Raw genomic sequence first — 14450 nt, 5'->3', positions numbered from 1 at the left:
AGAATGCAAGCAGATGTGCAACTCTTGGTGGCACCTGACTCTTCCGTCCACCTTGAGGTTGCGCTTAGGGGCCGACGATCTTTGCAGCAGCCAATGGGATCAACAGTGAATGTTATTGCTCGTTCAGTATGGATTTCTGCATTTCCTGCAGTTGAACTTGACTCCTCTTCTTCTCTCTCATGTGGAAATCGAAATCAAATCTGAGCCTCCCTACCGGCCATGGCTCCTACTTTCCTGAGAAAATTTAGTCGTCGCCGCCGTCGCGATGACAACAACATCGTCGAGCCTTCTCCGCATCCGGAAGCCCCAAAAATGCGGGGAGCAATACCAGCGCCACCAATGTCGTCCACACACAACAAGCCCGAAAACAACTGGCATGCAGATGCTTATAAGACAGAGAAGTACGATGCAGTCTGCGGATTCCACGCTCAGCCTGCCAACGCATCCAAGACCGACACCGACCCGTCCCCACGAAACACTCAAGCCTTTAAAGAGCCCAGCGTTGACCTCTCAGACCAAGAACCAGCTTTCACCTGGCAGGACATTAAGCCACGTGCGGATCCCAACCCACCACCGATCTTAGAATTCTTCAACTTCGAACCATCACCTACAGAGAAGGACAACCTCCTCGACATGGAGACACAACCGCAGACCTCCGAGGTCGGGAACCCGCTCCCACAATCTAGCCAGGCGCGGAGCGCAGGAGCAACAGCTCACTTCTCCACTGCGCACGAAGAACGAGAAAGACAATGCGCTCTGGAGCGTGCAATTCAAGCGAGACTGCTCGGGATATCCACTACTTTACCCCCCTACAACCAAGTGAGCGGTGCCGTGATCGTGAACGACGAAGGCGTACCGCACTTCCTGTCGCCGGAAGAAGAGGAGGAACGACAGGCCTCTTTAAGGCGCGCGGTCGAGGAGAGGATGCTGGGGCTTCCGCGCCGGACGAGCTTTACCTGGGCGCAACCGCATGGCCCTTCGTTACCGTCGTACTCGCCTGCGACATACAAATAGTCCACTTGGCTTTATCTCGGACAGACTGGGATTCGGAGTTCGGACTCGGGCATTATTACGTTGACCTTGTTATCTTGTATTGTACAGCACACCTTGGCGTCTGGCATTTTTGTACATACCCTCGTTTGAATTGTGCTCGGTTCAGAGCATTGACGCGCTCGCTTACGAGCCTACGGGCAAGTCGGTTGCTCCTTCTCATGGGAATTCGAGATAATATTTACTCTTAATATGCGTTTTAACAGGAGGCTATGGCGGGATGGCAATGGCTGACTTGCAAAGCGCTTGCTGGTTCCCGTAGTGAATGAACAACAATTGACACAACGCCGAGATATGTATAAACAATGCCTAACCGCTATATGCAACTTTTATTGCCTCAGGTATATCCACCAGACTTGACCGGCTGCCACGCTAGCTGCGGAACAACCGCAGTCCAACCTCCTCACGATCCTCATCACTTTCCTCCGCAGCACTGGCATCCTCATCATCCCCCTCTCGCAATAACCCACTCGCCGTCTTTCCAAGCAAGGAGGCAAAGAACTCCTCGCGAGCGGTATTGGTCCACGTGCCGCGATCCTCAGGCGCCATGAAGTTCTGCAGCTTCTCGTGGACATCGAAGCGCATCTTTCGGCCCTTGGAGGCCCGGGTATCGATGTCCCGTTTGACCTTGTCCTTGCGCATGCCCGTAATAGGGTGGATACCTTGCCGGGAAGGCAGCTGGAGGTGTAGGGTATCGAGTCCGTTCGTGATGGCGTCGGAGGACGACATGCGCTGCTCGACGAGGTCTCGGAGGAGGGACTGGTAGAAGACGGTGTCGTCGTAGACCGGTTCGGGCTCCTCGTCGGAGGAATTTCTCCGGCGCTTGGCGGCGCGGTCGCCCGTCTCCGAAGCGACCTGCGCGTCGATGACGGCGGTGACGGTTTGTTGACTACCGGCGCTAGCGCCGAGGAGCTTTCCGCGCGCGTTGGGGAGTGTGGCGGTGGAGCCGCGGACCTTGAGGGACCACTTGTCGAGCACGGCGCGGCGGTGGGCGACGGCGTCGGACTCGAGGTCAGTCATGCGCTTCCACAAGGAATCGGTGGATGTCGCGACGGACACTGCGGAGGGTCGCTTGCGTTTCTTGGACTCGTCCTGGGTTTGTGCGTCTGCCAGAGCGAGGCGCAGGTCTTCGAGGGTGGACCAAAGCGCGAGCGCGGCGGATTCGGCGGACTTGATGGCTTCGCCGTCGATGTTTGTCTTGTCATCATTTCCCTTTGCGGCGATGGAGAGCTGGTTGATCGCTGTCATGCCCTTTTGGAGTTTGATTCGTGCGTTGAGCAAGGCGTCGAAAGTTGCTCGCTGCTGCTTGACGGCCCGGCCCTTGGCAGCGTCTGCTTTGGCGGCTTGGGAAATCGTGGCTGCGATTGTTTTTTGATCGGAGGACATGAGTCGGCGCAGTTCCTCGCGGTCATCGGATTTGGATGTTTTCTCAAACCGCACTCTTCGGTTGTCGGTTTCCTCATCCTCGTCCTCGTCCTCGTCCTCGTCCTCATCCCCTTCATCGTCATCAGAAGGAAATTCTCCGTCCATGTCATCCTCGTCGAATAAATCTTCCGAATCGTCCTCGCTTCCTTCAACCTCCTCAGACCCGTCGGTATCCATGCCTTCGCCATGCTCTTCGTCCGACGAAAACTCCGACTCCTTCATCTGCCGCTTGCCATCCTTTCCGGAGCTCCTAGATTTCCGTGGTCGCTCTGCTTCGCTCTCCTCGGATGCGTCTTCTTCCTCGTCGCTTCCTAGCTCGGAATCCTCTTCGTCCTCGTCCTCACTACCATCCTCCTCGTCGCTAGAGCGTGCTTTGAAAGGGTCATCATCACTCTCGGCTTCAAGCGCGTCCCGGCTGATTTTCGAGCCGGCATATTGTTTTCCGAGGTTAATTGGGTCCTGCTTGCGAAGCCTCGCCTTTCTGGTCGTAGTTAACACCTTGAAGACGATGACTGTGCGCGGTTGGGAAAGCTCTAACTCACCCTACAGCTTGATAATGTTCTCGTCCAGCATTAGGATCAGCAGCTTCGGCACCTTCATCCTCACTGTCTGGCCCAGCGCGTTCCAAATCTTCGGGGTCGAAATCTGATCACAGTGTTAACCTTCATTTGAACAGGACAACCAATTTGTCCAACACCAACCTTTAGGTGTCGGGTTTTCCAGCTCTGCGAGCTGTTCTGCAAGTGATTTTGGCGCCATTTTTGCGCCCTGGGAAAAGTTGAAGGTACGGAGGTTGCCGTCAATAAGATTTGGCCGCGATAATTTTTTATTTTTTCTGCCCGTGATATTTTTTGAGAGGGCGGAATGCGGTATCGGATAAACTTTCCTTTTCAGGGCGGGAGCTGGTCTGATTTGGAATGTTGCTCCAGGCGGTGTACATTTCTCTGGCAGTAAATGATGTCGATTGTGGCTCCTCTCTGAAACGCTTGGTCTGCCATCAACAGCAAATATGTTACAGAAGAGACTATTTTCGGCTCTTCGAGCTCTTCAACATGAAAATCCTTTGGTAGACGGCCCTCTGGACAAGTTCGCTTATTGTGGATATTAATGGTAGCAGGGTCTTCCGCGATCCGGCACACCACCGTCATTCCCGCGCCGCCGGGGGTTACCAGAAAAGCGCAAGATCCGTGATGTTAAAAAAGTGATTGCGGTATCATCAGCCAAGGGTGGTGTGGGCAAATCTACCATTGCAGGTATGAAACTTTGTCTTATATACCATCCTGATAGCTTCATATCAGCAGTTGATGAACCTCCTGCACGTATTTAGTAGATCTCTGACTTTTCTCCGCCAGTGAATCTCGCTTTATCTTTAGCTCGCCGTGGGATTCGTACAGGTATCCTGGATACTGATATCTTTGGGCCATCGATCCCAACTCTTCTCAACTTGTCTGGTGAACCCCGCTTAGACGAAAGTGAGACTGTCATTTGAGCCACATGCCTTTGGATCGCAAGAGCTAACGGGTGGACTAGACAACTGCCTCGTCCCTCTGACTAACTATGGCTTGAAATCAATGTCAATGGGCTACCTCCTCCCACAGCCGAAAATGGACCCGTCGCAACCTGCGGGGAACATTCCCATGGACACCACTCCTATCTCATGGCGTGGTCTGATGGTCACCAAGGCCATGCACCAACTTCTCCATTCCGTCTCCTGGGGCCCTCTAGATGTGCTGGTCCTGGACTTGCCTCCCGGCACCGGCGACGTACAATTAACAATCGGACAAGAGCTCGTCGTAGACGGCGCCTTGATTGTAACTACACCACAGGATATCGCGCTGCGCGACGCCGTCCGCGGCTTTGGCATGTTCGAGAAAATGAACATCCCCGTCCTTGGGATGGTTCGCAACATGGCCTACTTCGCTTGCCCGCAGTGTGGTCATCAAACGAAGATCTTCTCCCATGGTGATAGTCATAGCCATGGCTCGGAGGACTCGGGCGTGGTTGCCGAGTGTAAGCGCCTAGGCGTCGAATTCCTCGGGGATATCCCTCTCGACGCTAAAGTCTGCGAAGATGCTGACCGCGGAGTGCCTACGGTTGTCTCAGAGGAGAGTGATGATCGGAGCGTAAGGCGGAAGGCTTTTCTGGATGTTGCCGAAAAGGTGGCGCGAAAGATTGGTCTGGAGTGGAGTTGATGGTAACTGCCATGTTATATGTATAATAAATATACCCGAATGTCTTCTTCCTATCTGATATACGGATGACCTGTTTCTTCATAGTGTCAGTAATTGAACGTCAAACGCCTCGCGGGCTCTTCGTCGTTTCAGCCCGAAAATATATTGATTCCTTACGCATATGAAATAGTCTACTACTTATGCATAGCTCTTTGCTCATCCCATGCCATCTGGTAAAGCCTCTAGTGCTCATGACAAAGCTCCCTATCCTGCTCTAGTGGCACCCCAGCGGGGCTAGCGCTGGAAAGTTACAGGCATTCGAAAGGCTGGACTTTCTGCCAACTTTGTCAACCGACGCCAAAAGAAGCGTTTTCCTGATTTAAGAAGAGCGGTAGTGCTGAAAAGAGATCTCTATTCCTTAGCCAACTTCAGCTAGAGCATCTACTGTAAAGATTCTTATAGACACTCGTCCTAACTCTGAGACATAATTTATTTAATGTCTCTTTAATAAGATCTGAAGCAGGCGAATCTCACGTCTCATTGAGTTTGAGATATTCGGGCAAACCAGGGCCATAAAGCCGAAGGTACTAGGCAGCCTGCAAGAAAGGCAACACTTTTCATTCAGGCGGTTCGGCCGAATTAATGTGGCTTATGCTCAAGAAGCAAAACTGTAGGTGGTATCGGGGTCCAGTAACTCATGTTCTCTTTGGCTGTTCATTGGATGCTGCGCTATCCCACATGCTAAGAGTTGGTTGTCATTGTAGCTCCACCAAATCAAGTGGGGTTCAACTTAAACGTGATATAGACTGGCTGGATGCTTTGAGAAGAAAAAAAGCATACAAGCCTGAAGCCAGTCTCGAGTTCAAGTGTAACAAGGGCAGATGTAAGTAGCAACCAAAGAGTTGCTCAGCTGAACAGGGCATGAAGCCTCAGACACTGACATTCAGGCAATTGGGTCATCGTCTTCTTTAAGTTTTCCTTCTTTGTACTGCTGCATTACCTTTAGCACTACTGCATTACCTTTAGCACTACTGCATAAGGTATTCGGACCCATCACATCCCAATGTACTAGGTATTTACGCTGAAAACAATCCATTCTTTTGCTTGGGATGTAAAGTTGCAGATATTTTAACCGGTTAAACAGTTGCTTCAGCTCCACTGTTTATCATAGAAGCAAGGCGATTTCTTAGGACCAGGTTAATGCCGACCACGTCAGTTTCTCATTTGAATACCAGTAGTTAAACAATAAGGTAGCCAGCTCTCTTTAAGACGGCAGATCTGCAATACAGAAGCCTAAAAGGTGGAGAGGGGACAATCTATACCTACTGGCTACTCTAATGAGAGCTGTCAGAATTTGAACTATAAGGTAATCAAATTTGGCAGGACGATCTTGGGCAAAATCTTTGGGCCATGCAGATATGACGGGTCCAGTTATGGACTGCAGAGTCAGATGTCTAGGCACGAGTGTGAACAGCGCCACACTCCAAGCACTCCTGCAGACAGTGTGATGGACCACTCTTCAGATTTCCTCCAACCAACGAAGCCCTTTCTTTCCTTGCCGTGTCTACCTATTCAGCCAGCCACAGTCTCCTGTTCATGGCCCAAAGGCTATGGTTGATCTGTAATACGGCACTGTGTATATTGCATATCACAGTCGTATCAGCAGTCAGAATTGGGATGGTCCAATGTGGATTGCTCAACAGTGTGCATGGATATGATGTGAGATCACTTGTAATCCCCTGCTTTTCGCAGGCACCAGGTCTGTATCTTTCAGGTTCAATCTCCTAAGTGGCCAGTTTACTACTCCTCGGGTCAACTGACTTGATGACCAACTCCCTAAAGGGACGGAGGGACAACTTTCTTGTCTCTCGTAATTGAGGTCACTGCAATTCATGTCAATCCTTTTTAGTATCCATATTCTTGATGTTGCAGTGCATCACCATTGAGATGAGACAACGAAATGCGGCCCCATGATGATCGGCAAGAGGGATGCATGTCTGTCATTAGTTCCTATTTTCAAAGAATCGAAAGGCTTCCCAGCTTCTTCAAAGGCCTGCTGCGTATATGTATCATTTGGTTGAAGTAGACACTGGAAGCCTATAAATGCACCCATCTCCCTTGATTCACTTCATGTTTGAATCCCAATTCTCACCATCGAGCAGATAAGACAAATATCTCAACTCATTATTTCAGAACCATCCCTTGTTTTTACCTCTCTCCACGATGAAGACCCCCGTTATCTTGGCCTTGTCCCTGACATTGGGGCTCGTCTACGGCCAAACTGCCCAGCAGCACTACGACCGAATCTGCACCTTCCCTTCCGACGAAGAAGTTGAAGTGGAGCCGAAACTCTTTGTCACCTACCACTGCGGCAAGTACGCTCCTCCAAACAACCAGTACCAGGCATATGCCGCAAGTACCCCCGAGGATTGCATCAAGGCCTGTGCCAACAAGGGGAGCGGATGTCTGGGCAGTGCCTGGACTAGTCTGCCCAGCGCCACAAGCGCCTGTCTCCACGCCAAGCACTCCGCGCTTCCCGCGCTCGTCGATAAGCAGAGCGTTGTGTTCATGACTTATCGGAAAGCAAAAGATGATAATGGGGATCCTTTCGGTGAAAGCACCCTGGAGCAGTTGCAAAAGTGCAAGGACGATCTGGCCGCCTCCAAGAAGAACGAGGCGAAATTGGCAGAATGCGAAAGCAAAGCTGCCTCTGGCCCTCGGCTACCTCCCTACAAGGATTGCCCCGCCGGGTCTGACGAGATTATCACCATCGGAAATAGGCGCTTCAAGCAAAAATGCAACATGGCGATGGCCAAAGCCGCGGCGAACATCTACCGGACTATTCTACCGGGACTTACTCACGAAGAGTGCGCTCTACTATGTGCTCTCGACCCGAAATGTCAGAGCGCTATGTCCGTTAGGACTAGCAGCACGGCCGGGGAATGCCAGTTTTCCAGCCGGAATATCGAATCGTCGCTGTACAGTTCCACACCAGACCGGACTTACGTCCCTGTGTGAGTACCAAGCACTTGATGAAGGAAGAAACTGTTTTGCGAGTCACTCCCGGCCTTGGGTCGGAGCATCAGTGAAATAGGCAAACAGGTTCTTCATAAGCACGAATCTTCTCTTGATTGCAGGGGGCTGATTACCTACCAAGGCACAATTTTGTCTGCTGAATCTTCAGTGAAACCTATCAGGACTCATGTGATCCTGTGTTTGTCAGTTTTTTTCACTTGCATTTTGTCACTGAAGTGTACCTGTTGAGAATCCGGTGGGATTTCATAATCTGTCTGTCGTTTATTTGAATATGCCTATATGCCTTTACCTGGTATATCACATTCCAATCAAACACGTGGTCCCAAATGGTCAGTACACTCCCCTCTGGAAGTCCTCTAGAAAATACCTTCAAGCGAGGAGGTGCCCATAACAATGGCCAATAAGACCAATTCCGAGCCGTACATCTATAGTTCTGTAAGGAAATCAAGCTGGTGCGTCAGTGTGGGAGAAGATACTATTCGCAAGCCACCACCCAACCATAAAATCCCAAAGAAGTCTGGGTTTCCTCGCTGATCAAGACAGTTGTTCACGTTATATCACTCAGTTTTTTCATGTTTTCCTCAGAGCTGTCACTGTTAACCCATGACAGATGCCAATTAGCATATTCATCCACAACTGCCTCAGAATGTCTGGGAAGATAAATGTAGTCAATTTGGCATTGTCTCAGAGGAGAGATGACTGTAGTGTGAAGTGTAAGACTTTTCTTAATGACTAAAAAGGTTGCGCGAAAGATTGATCTGGACTGGTGGTGGCAGTGAACTGCCATGTTATTTTGTATATATACCTGAATTGCTTGCCAATCAGACAACACAATGACCTTTTTCCCTTCAGTGCTTTCAGTGCCATTAACTAATACTAAAGTTGCTTAACGGAACCAGTACAATCGAATCCAACCCTCACCGAACTCGCAGTGGTGAAGGTTCAGTGCCTAGCCTAGGGAACCACACTAGTTACAGTTTCCTTACCCCTAAAACCGAATCCATTCAGTTTAGACCATTGGTTATGGTATTTGCAGATTCATCAGTTTGGTTAAACCAAGCCGCACTATTTTGCTTAGTACTCATCCTCCAGAAATATTATTATCACTAGATAACCTAGTAGCTAGTATATCTAAATATGAAGTATCAATTCAAAATATCTAGTGGTTAGCGATATACAAGGGAATAATCATCTCTACCAGGGGTTGGTATGAAAGTGGTGGTGGTGGTTTATATATATATGCGCATCAACCTTCGATAATTACTATACTCTAAGAATGATTTTTAGCCACCACCTATTTAACCCTATAGATATTAAATTGATATTTTAGATATAGATAATAAATGACTAATTGCTATATATTTCATATAAAAATATTAATTTTCTCAAGGTATATTTAATAAGCCCTTAGCATAGGCCCGAGACAGGAGAAATTGAATTCCAAAGCCATTGAAATTTAACTGTTTATCCAACTCAAATCGAAACCAAACCAACCGAATCTAACTATGGTTAGTTAGTAGGGCCCTAGCTAGGCCTAGCTAGGCCTAGTAGCGGGTTTTTTGCGGGTGAAACTCGCACCAAATCAGATTGGATCAGGGTTGGTCCCGATTTCTTGAAATCGCAGCGGTTTGGTGCCAACTGGGGTTGAACTCTCCTGAACTCGGACCAAATGCAACCCTAATAAAAGCTTACTTCTTATCCTCTTAGGTAGATTCCGTGAGCTATACCCTATACCCTACTATCTACTCTCCTAGGCCTGCCCCTAATATCGAAACTTATAAAGGGTTTGTGGATGCCCCGATATCTTCACACACTGTTTTGAGAAGGGAGGCGTGTATTGCATGTTTTCGCACCAACTATCGTTGGCTATGGGGAGACTCACCGACGTCGATGGGCATGATTGCTTGTAATGAAGCTGGCTTAATTGCTTTACCTTTTCCAGGTATTGTCCCAGCAATACCAAAGGGTGTTAGCAGAAAATTGGTCAAAGTGGGACTTGGTGTGAGCAGGACGGTCATGCCGACAAATCCTTCGCAGAGAAAAATAATACATTTCATATACACATGTATATAGCTCAACCTGATACATAAACATTATACATTGTACGTTATCACTTCATAGATGACAGCCCCTACTGAGCAGTAAATTGCACAACGATCATGGACAGTTTGGCTTGCGACCAGCCATCTCCACGATCAGATCTTCTCGACAAACTCCTCACATCTCTTCTCGCCGCCCGCATATCCACCGTTCTCAATCTCCATCTTCTGGATTTCGGCATTGAATTGAGTCATGCGCTTGGCAAACTCCTTCTCCTCTTCCCACACGAACGGGCTCTTGCTGGCGAACAGGAAGTCGATCTGCTCGAGCGTGCGGCCGGCAGTCTCGGGGAAGAAACAGTAGATGATGGGGATGTAGACGAGCATGGCGGCACCGAAGACGTAGAACGTCTGAGAAAAAAAAAGGTGTCAGAAATGAAAATATGGGAAAGGGAGGATAAGAACGAACCTTCTCCTGGATACCGGCAAACATGACCGGGACCAGCATCGACCCAGCGCCGTAGCCGACCGCCCAACCGGCAACACCGAAGGCGTTACCCTTGGCGCGCAGCCATGTAGGGAAAATCTCGGTCGGATAGATGAAGGGAATCATCAACCAGGAGGAGCTGAAGACAACGATGTAGAGGAAGACCATGGCGGCGGCTCCGGTTCCGTACTGTGCAGCCTTGTCGGGGTTGTTGACGGCTCCACGGTTCAGACCACCACTGGAGGAAAGTCAGCAGGAGCCCACCGTCAAGGACGAAATGGTTCTGTACTCACAGGGTAAAGAGAATAATACTCAAAACGACCGCTCCCCAGTAGAGGGTCCGGCGACGACCCACTCGGTCCAAGGTCAAGGCAGCGATACCAGTTCCCAGAATACCGCATGTCATGCACACGGCAGACAGCCAGTTGGACTTGAAATCATCGAAGCCAGCAGTGCGATAGATGTTACCCGAGTAGATGACAACCGCAGCGATACCCGTGCCGTACTGCATCAGAACCTGGAGCCAGAAGGCCAGCTGGATACGACGTTCAATATGAATATCCCCCGATCCAATGCCCAAGAACATTTTGATATAGCTGGAGCTCTGCGACTCCTGTTCCATCTGCACGACGGCGACGATCTCGCGAATTTCTTTCTGCACATTCGGATGGTCGCGGTCGCCATCTCCACGGAGCTTGGTGATAATCTCGAATGCCTCCTCGTTGCGTCCGACCTTGACGAGCCATCGAGGAGACTCAGGAATGAGCAGGGTGCCGATGACGAGGAAGAAAATCGGGATCACTTGGCAGGCAAAGCAGAAGCGCCATCGAAAGGCGCCGCCGGCGTAATCGGTCAAGGAGGTAGCGAAGCCAATCCAGGAAGACAAGGCAATGCCTCCAAAGTTGGCGAGGAAAGTCAGGGCGATCATTTGACCCCGATGTGCCGCTGGAGCCAGCTCTGCGGTCCACGAGGGAGCAATAACGATGATGAAGGCGACACCGACACCCGCGACGACACGGGCGCAGAGCATGTGAGCGAGATTCACGGCACTAGCCTGCAGGATGGCTCCGACAAGACACCAGACGCAGGCCAGCCAGATACCCTTAATACGCCCGTAGGCGTCGGAGAAAGAACCGGCCCAGAAGGCTCCGAAGAGAGCAGCGAAATAGTACATGGCAGCGATGCCACCCTGCAGAGAGGGCTTGATGACTTTTCCATGCTCATCGGCGAAGCCCATACGATGCTGCAGTTTGTGATACTCGATTAGCTCACGATTCTGATTTTCCTTGGGGATAATGCTTCAGGAGTACTGCGGTTACATACTCCATATTCCGGGGCGACATTGACAGCGCCCATGACACCCTGACTCATGCCCTCATAGGAAATGGCCACGGCAGAGACTGCAGTTATCAACTTGAGCAGTCTAGGTCCAGAGACCGTCTTCCAATAACCATTGTGCATCATGGTGAATAAACTTGAGTGAGGAAAAGAAAAAGTAGCCAAAGACAAATTAGGGATGAATATATAACGTGGAGAAACCAAGACTGTGAGTACCCCAGAAACTTGATAGAGAGAAGATCATCGTCGTATCAGGGAGATTTGGGTGTTTTTTATAGATGCTGAGTGTTTCCATCCATAGTATGTATGATGGGGAGAGGGAGAGAGAGAGAGGCAAACCCCATGGGGAGAGGAAAGCGAGAAACTGGGGCTCTATGATGTTTCTTGGTTCCCCATCATAATTCATAACTCTAAAAGCCTTGGAGGCTCTATGACTTTTCTTGGTTCACTGTGCATTGACGGAATCCCTCCAAAGTCCAAACTCAAAAAAAAAACCTCGGGGACTCTTTCCTTCTCCGTCTTCCGCCTCCACTACCCATAGAATCCCGAGATCTATTCTTCCAACTTTCCCATCTCTCCACACTCTCCTCTCGATCCTGTCCCCTGTCCCTGTCCCCTGTCCCTGTCTCCTGTCTCCTGTCTTGTGTCTTCTGTCCATTCTCGTCTCGATATTCCTTCTTTGGGACAGACTTAACTCGCTACTACCATTCCACTTCTGCAGACCTCGGGGATTTCGCCACGGCTTCCGACATGGGAAAGCTTCGCTCAAAAGATGGATGGTCAGTCTTTCCCCGCCATAATTTCTCTACACTACACTAGCTGCACACTTCACCTGTCCATAATCGGAAGGAAGGGTGGCTGGTCCAGATCTATATCTCATGCCTTGGGACGGTTGTGGGGAAGGTTGTCGCCAAGCTGAACTATTGACTCTGTGACTGCCGACGGAGAAAGTGTCGACGCTCTGTCTTTGCGTCATGATTTTTTTGCTAAGTTTCATCACAGCCTAACTTGTCGGAAGAGGCATGTCAAATGTATGCCACTGAACAGTTCAATATAGGCTGAATGCAACGGCTTACCCGAGAACAGGCGACCAAGCCAAGCCGATCTGTTCGCAGTGCCAGAAAAAGAACCGGTCATGTCTTCGAGAAGATCCATCCAATCGCATCAGGATCAAGCACTATCAACCACGAAAGGCCAGGAAAGACCCCAAGGATGCTCCTGGCCATCACCAGGATGAAATATCTCCCCTTCCGGAACACAGAACTGCAGACGCAGTGATTGCTAATGCAACCAGCCCTGAACACATTACCCATCCAATCTATGCCGAATTCTGTAATAACCAATATCGCAATGCCTCGGTGACATCACCATACAACACACAAGGATCTACTATCCTCCCAAAACTCACCAACAACTCTGTTCCCGTGCCCCTAATGGTCTCTCCAGGCAACAATACCACTACCCCACCCTACTGCAGCGTCGTGGGAATCCCCATCTCCCATCAGCTTCGACCGGACTCTTTAAGTCCATGCTCTCCGGCTTCGCCTACAGGTGCGATACATGCAGGGGCTCCACTGACCTACAGAGAAGCTTACCTTGTGCATCACTTTGCAACGCACCTCGGGTATTGGCTCGACTGCACCGACGCTTCCCGCCAGTTTACTCGAAAAATCCCCATCCTGGTCAAGCAATCGCCGATCCTGCTGCATGCCGTACTTTCCTACGCGGCCCGGCACGTCGGGGATGCTGAAATGGCCGAGCAGGCCCATGAGCGTTGCGTAGAATTATTGATTCCCTCTCTGAGCTCGGAAAAGGTGGCCGACGATGATGTTCTGCTGTGTGCCATTGTCATCCTGCGGGTGTTTGAACAGTTGAACGGTAAGTAAGAAAGTTCCGAGTCATGCCCCAGACCAGGCTAACTTGGGACTGCAACAGTCATGGTGACCGGAAGCGATCAGGAGCGTCATTTAGCTGGCTGCTCGGCTCTGCTCCGAGCGTCGCAAGGCCGGGAGGTGGATCCATCGACCCCGGGGTTGCGGCAAGCGGCTTTCTGGGTGTACATGCGTCAGTGCCTGTACAATGCCTGTATACATCAGCAGGCCCCTAACGTGGATTTGGTGAACTTGGTTCTCATCCCCCCGCCGGGCGGAGGTGACCCTCTGAGCGATCTGAGGTCTGAAACAGCCTGGGCCAACACCATGACTTGGATCTGTGCCACGGTGGTACACTTTTGCTTTGGATCGAGTTACCCTGAGCCCTCCACCAGAATACGCCGATGGCAACAGCTATCCGAGGCTGTTGAGACTTGGTTGAGCACCCGACCGGATACATTTAACCCAATCTGGTATAGCGAAGCTGTCCAGGGGAGTGAAAACCCATTCCCAGAGATATGGTTCACGGCGGACTGGCATAGTATGTCTGCCAAAAGTTTTCTTCTTTTGCGCTGTCTAATGTTGTTTGTAGTTATGGCGTTCGGATTTTATCATCTCGCCTGTATGCTCTTGGCCATCTACAAGCCATCGCCTAGATTTGCGGTCAGGGGGCTACATAGCACAGCTCGTGAGTCTGATGTGAGTTCTGGTGTTCTTTTTATTGTTTCCGGCTGTCGTGCGAGTGAGTTCTCATTGACGCCATCAGATCCGAGTCATGATGCACGCTCGCGCAATCTGTGGGGCATGCAACAGTTCCCCTTCGACGGTGCCATCATTGATCACGCTCTGTCATTCCACCTTTATATGTAAGACATGTCCAGGATACGTGTGGGATGCTGTTACTGACATCGACAGGGGGTCCCTTGATGACAGATTCAGCAGAAAGGGCAGGAGTAATTAGACTGCTGCGAGATATGGAAGCGACGCATGCATGGCCGACAACTTGGATAATCAATTCTCTAAAAGAAGAATG

General features: G+C 50.3%; 6 protein-coding genes across 6 annotated transcripts; 4 read left to right on the top strand and 2 right to left on the bottom strand.

Moving 5' to 3' along the window:
• Nucleotides 1-219: 219 nt before the first annotated feature.
• Nucleotides 220-1014, top strand: Asppvi_010887 (uncharacterized protein; the record flags this gene model as incomplete). The annotated part of the gene is made up of 1 exon (XM_043306723.1): nucleotides 220-1014. The coding sequence occupies one exon, from the start codon at nucleotides 220-222 to the stop codon at nucleotides 1012-1014; it is 795 nt and encodes a 264-aa protein (XP_043162658.1).
• A 408-nt stretch (nucleotides 1015-1422) lies between these two features.
• On the bottom strand, nucleotides 1423-3234 carry Asppvi_010886 (AATF family protein; the record flags this gene model as incomplete). Its single annotated transcript, XM_043306722.1, has 3 exons — nucleotides 1423-2956; nucleotides 3018-3120; nucleotides 3177-3234. The coding sequence occupies 3 exons, from the start codon at nucleotides 3232-3234 to the stop codon at nucleotides 1423-1425; spliced, it is 1695 nt and encodes a 564-aa protein (XP_043162657.1).
• A 250-nt stretch (nucleotides 3235-3484) lies between these two features.
• On the top strand, nucleotides 3485-4667 carry Asppvi_010885 (Mrp/NBP35 family ATP-binding protein; the record flags this gene model as incomplete). The annotated part of the gene is made up of 4 exons (XM_043306721.1): nucleotides 3485-3541; nucleotides 3593-3728; nucleotides 3828-3947; nucleotides 4006-4667. 4 exons carry the CDS (start codon nucleotides 3485-3487, stop codon nucleotides 4665-4667), a joined length of 975 nt encoding a protein of 324 aa, XP_043162656.1.
• Nucleotides 4668-6869: 2202 nt separating this feature from the next.
• On the top strand, nucleotides 6870-7664 carry Asppvi_010884 (uncharacterized protein; the record flags this gene model as incomplete). The annotated part of the gene is made up of 1 exon (XM_043306720.1): nucleotides 6870-7664. The coding sequence occupies one exon, from the start codon at nucleotides 6870-6872 to the stop codon at nucleotides 7662-7664; it is 795 nt and encodes a 264-aa protein (XP_043162655.1).
• A 2213-nt stretch (nucleotides 7665-9877) lies between these two features.
• Asppvi_010883 (putative MFS monosaccharide transporter) lies at nucleotides 9878-11672 on the bottom strand (the record flags this gene model as incomplete). The annotated part of the gene is made up of 4 exons (XM_043306719.1): nucleotides 9878-10132; nucleotides 10191-10446; nucleotides 10502-11451; nucleotides 11532-11672. 4 exons carry the CDS (start codon nucleotides 11670-11672, stop codon nucleotides 9878-9880), a joined length of 1602 nt encoding a protein of 533 aa, XP_043162654.1.
• A 624-nt stretch (nucleotides 11673-12296) lies between these two features.
• On the top strand, nucleotides 12297-14378 carry Asppvi_010882 (uncharacterized protein; the record flags this gene model as incomplete). Its single annotated transcript, XM_043306718.1, has 6 exons — nucleotides 12297-12325; nucleotides 12604-13424; nucleotides 13482-13958; nucleotides 14010-14105; nucleotides 14184-14283; nucleotides 14333-14378. 6 exons carry the CDS (start codon nucleotides 12297-12299, stop codon nucleotides 14376-14378), a joined length of 1569 nt encoding a protein of 522 aa, XP_043162653.1.
• Nucleotides 14379-14450: the final 72 nt, after the last annotated feature.

Source organism: Aspergillus pseudoviridinutans (genome assembly GCF_018340605.1).
Source record: "Aspergillus pseudoviridinutans IFM 55266 DNA, scaffold_9, whole genome shotgun sequence".
NCBI lineage: Eukaryota > Fungi > Ascomycota > Eurotiomycetes > Eurotiales > Aspergillaceae > Aspergillus > Aspergillus pseudoviridinutans.
The sequence above is the reverse complement of the archived record's forward strand: the minus strand, read 5'-3'. Positions and strand labels throughout refer to the sequence as shown.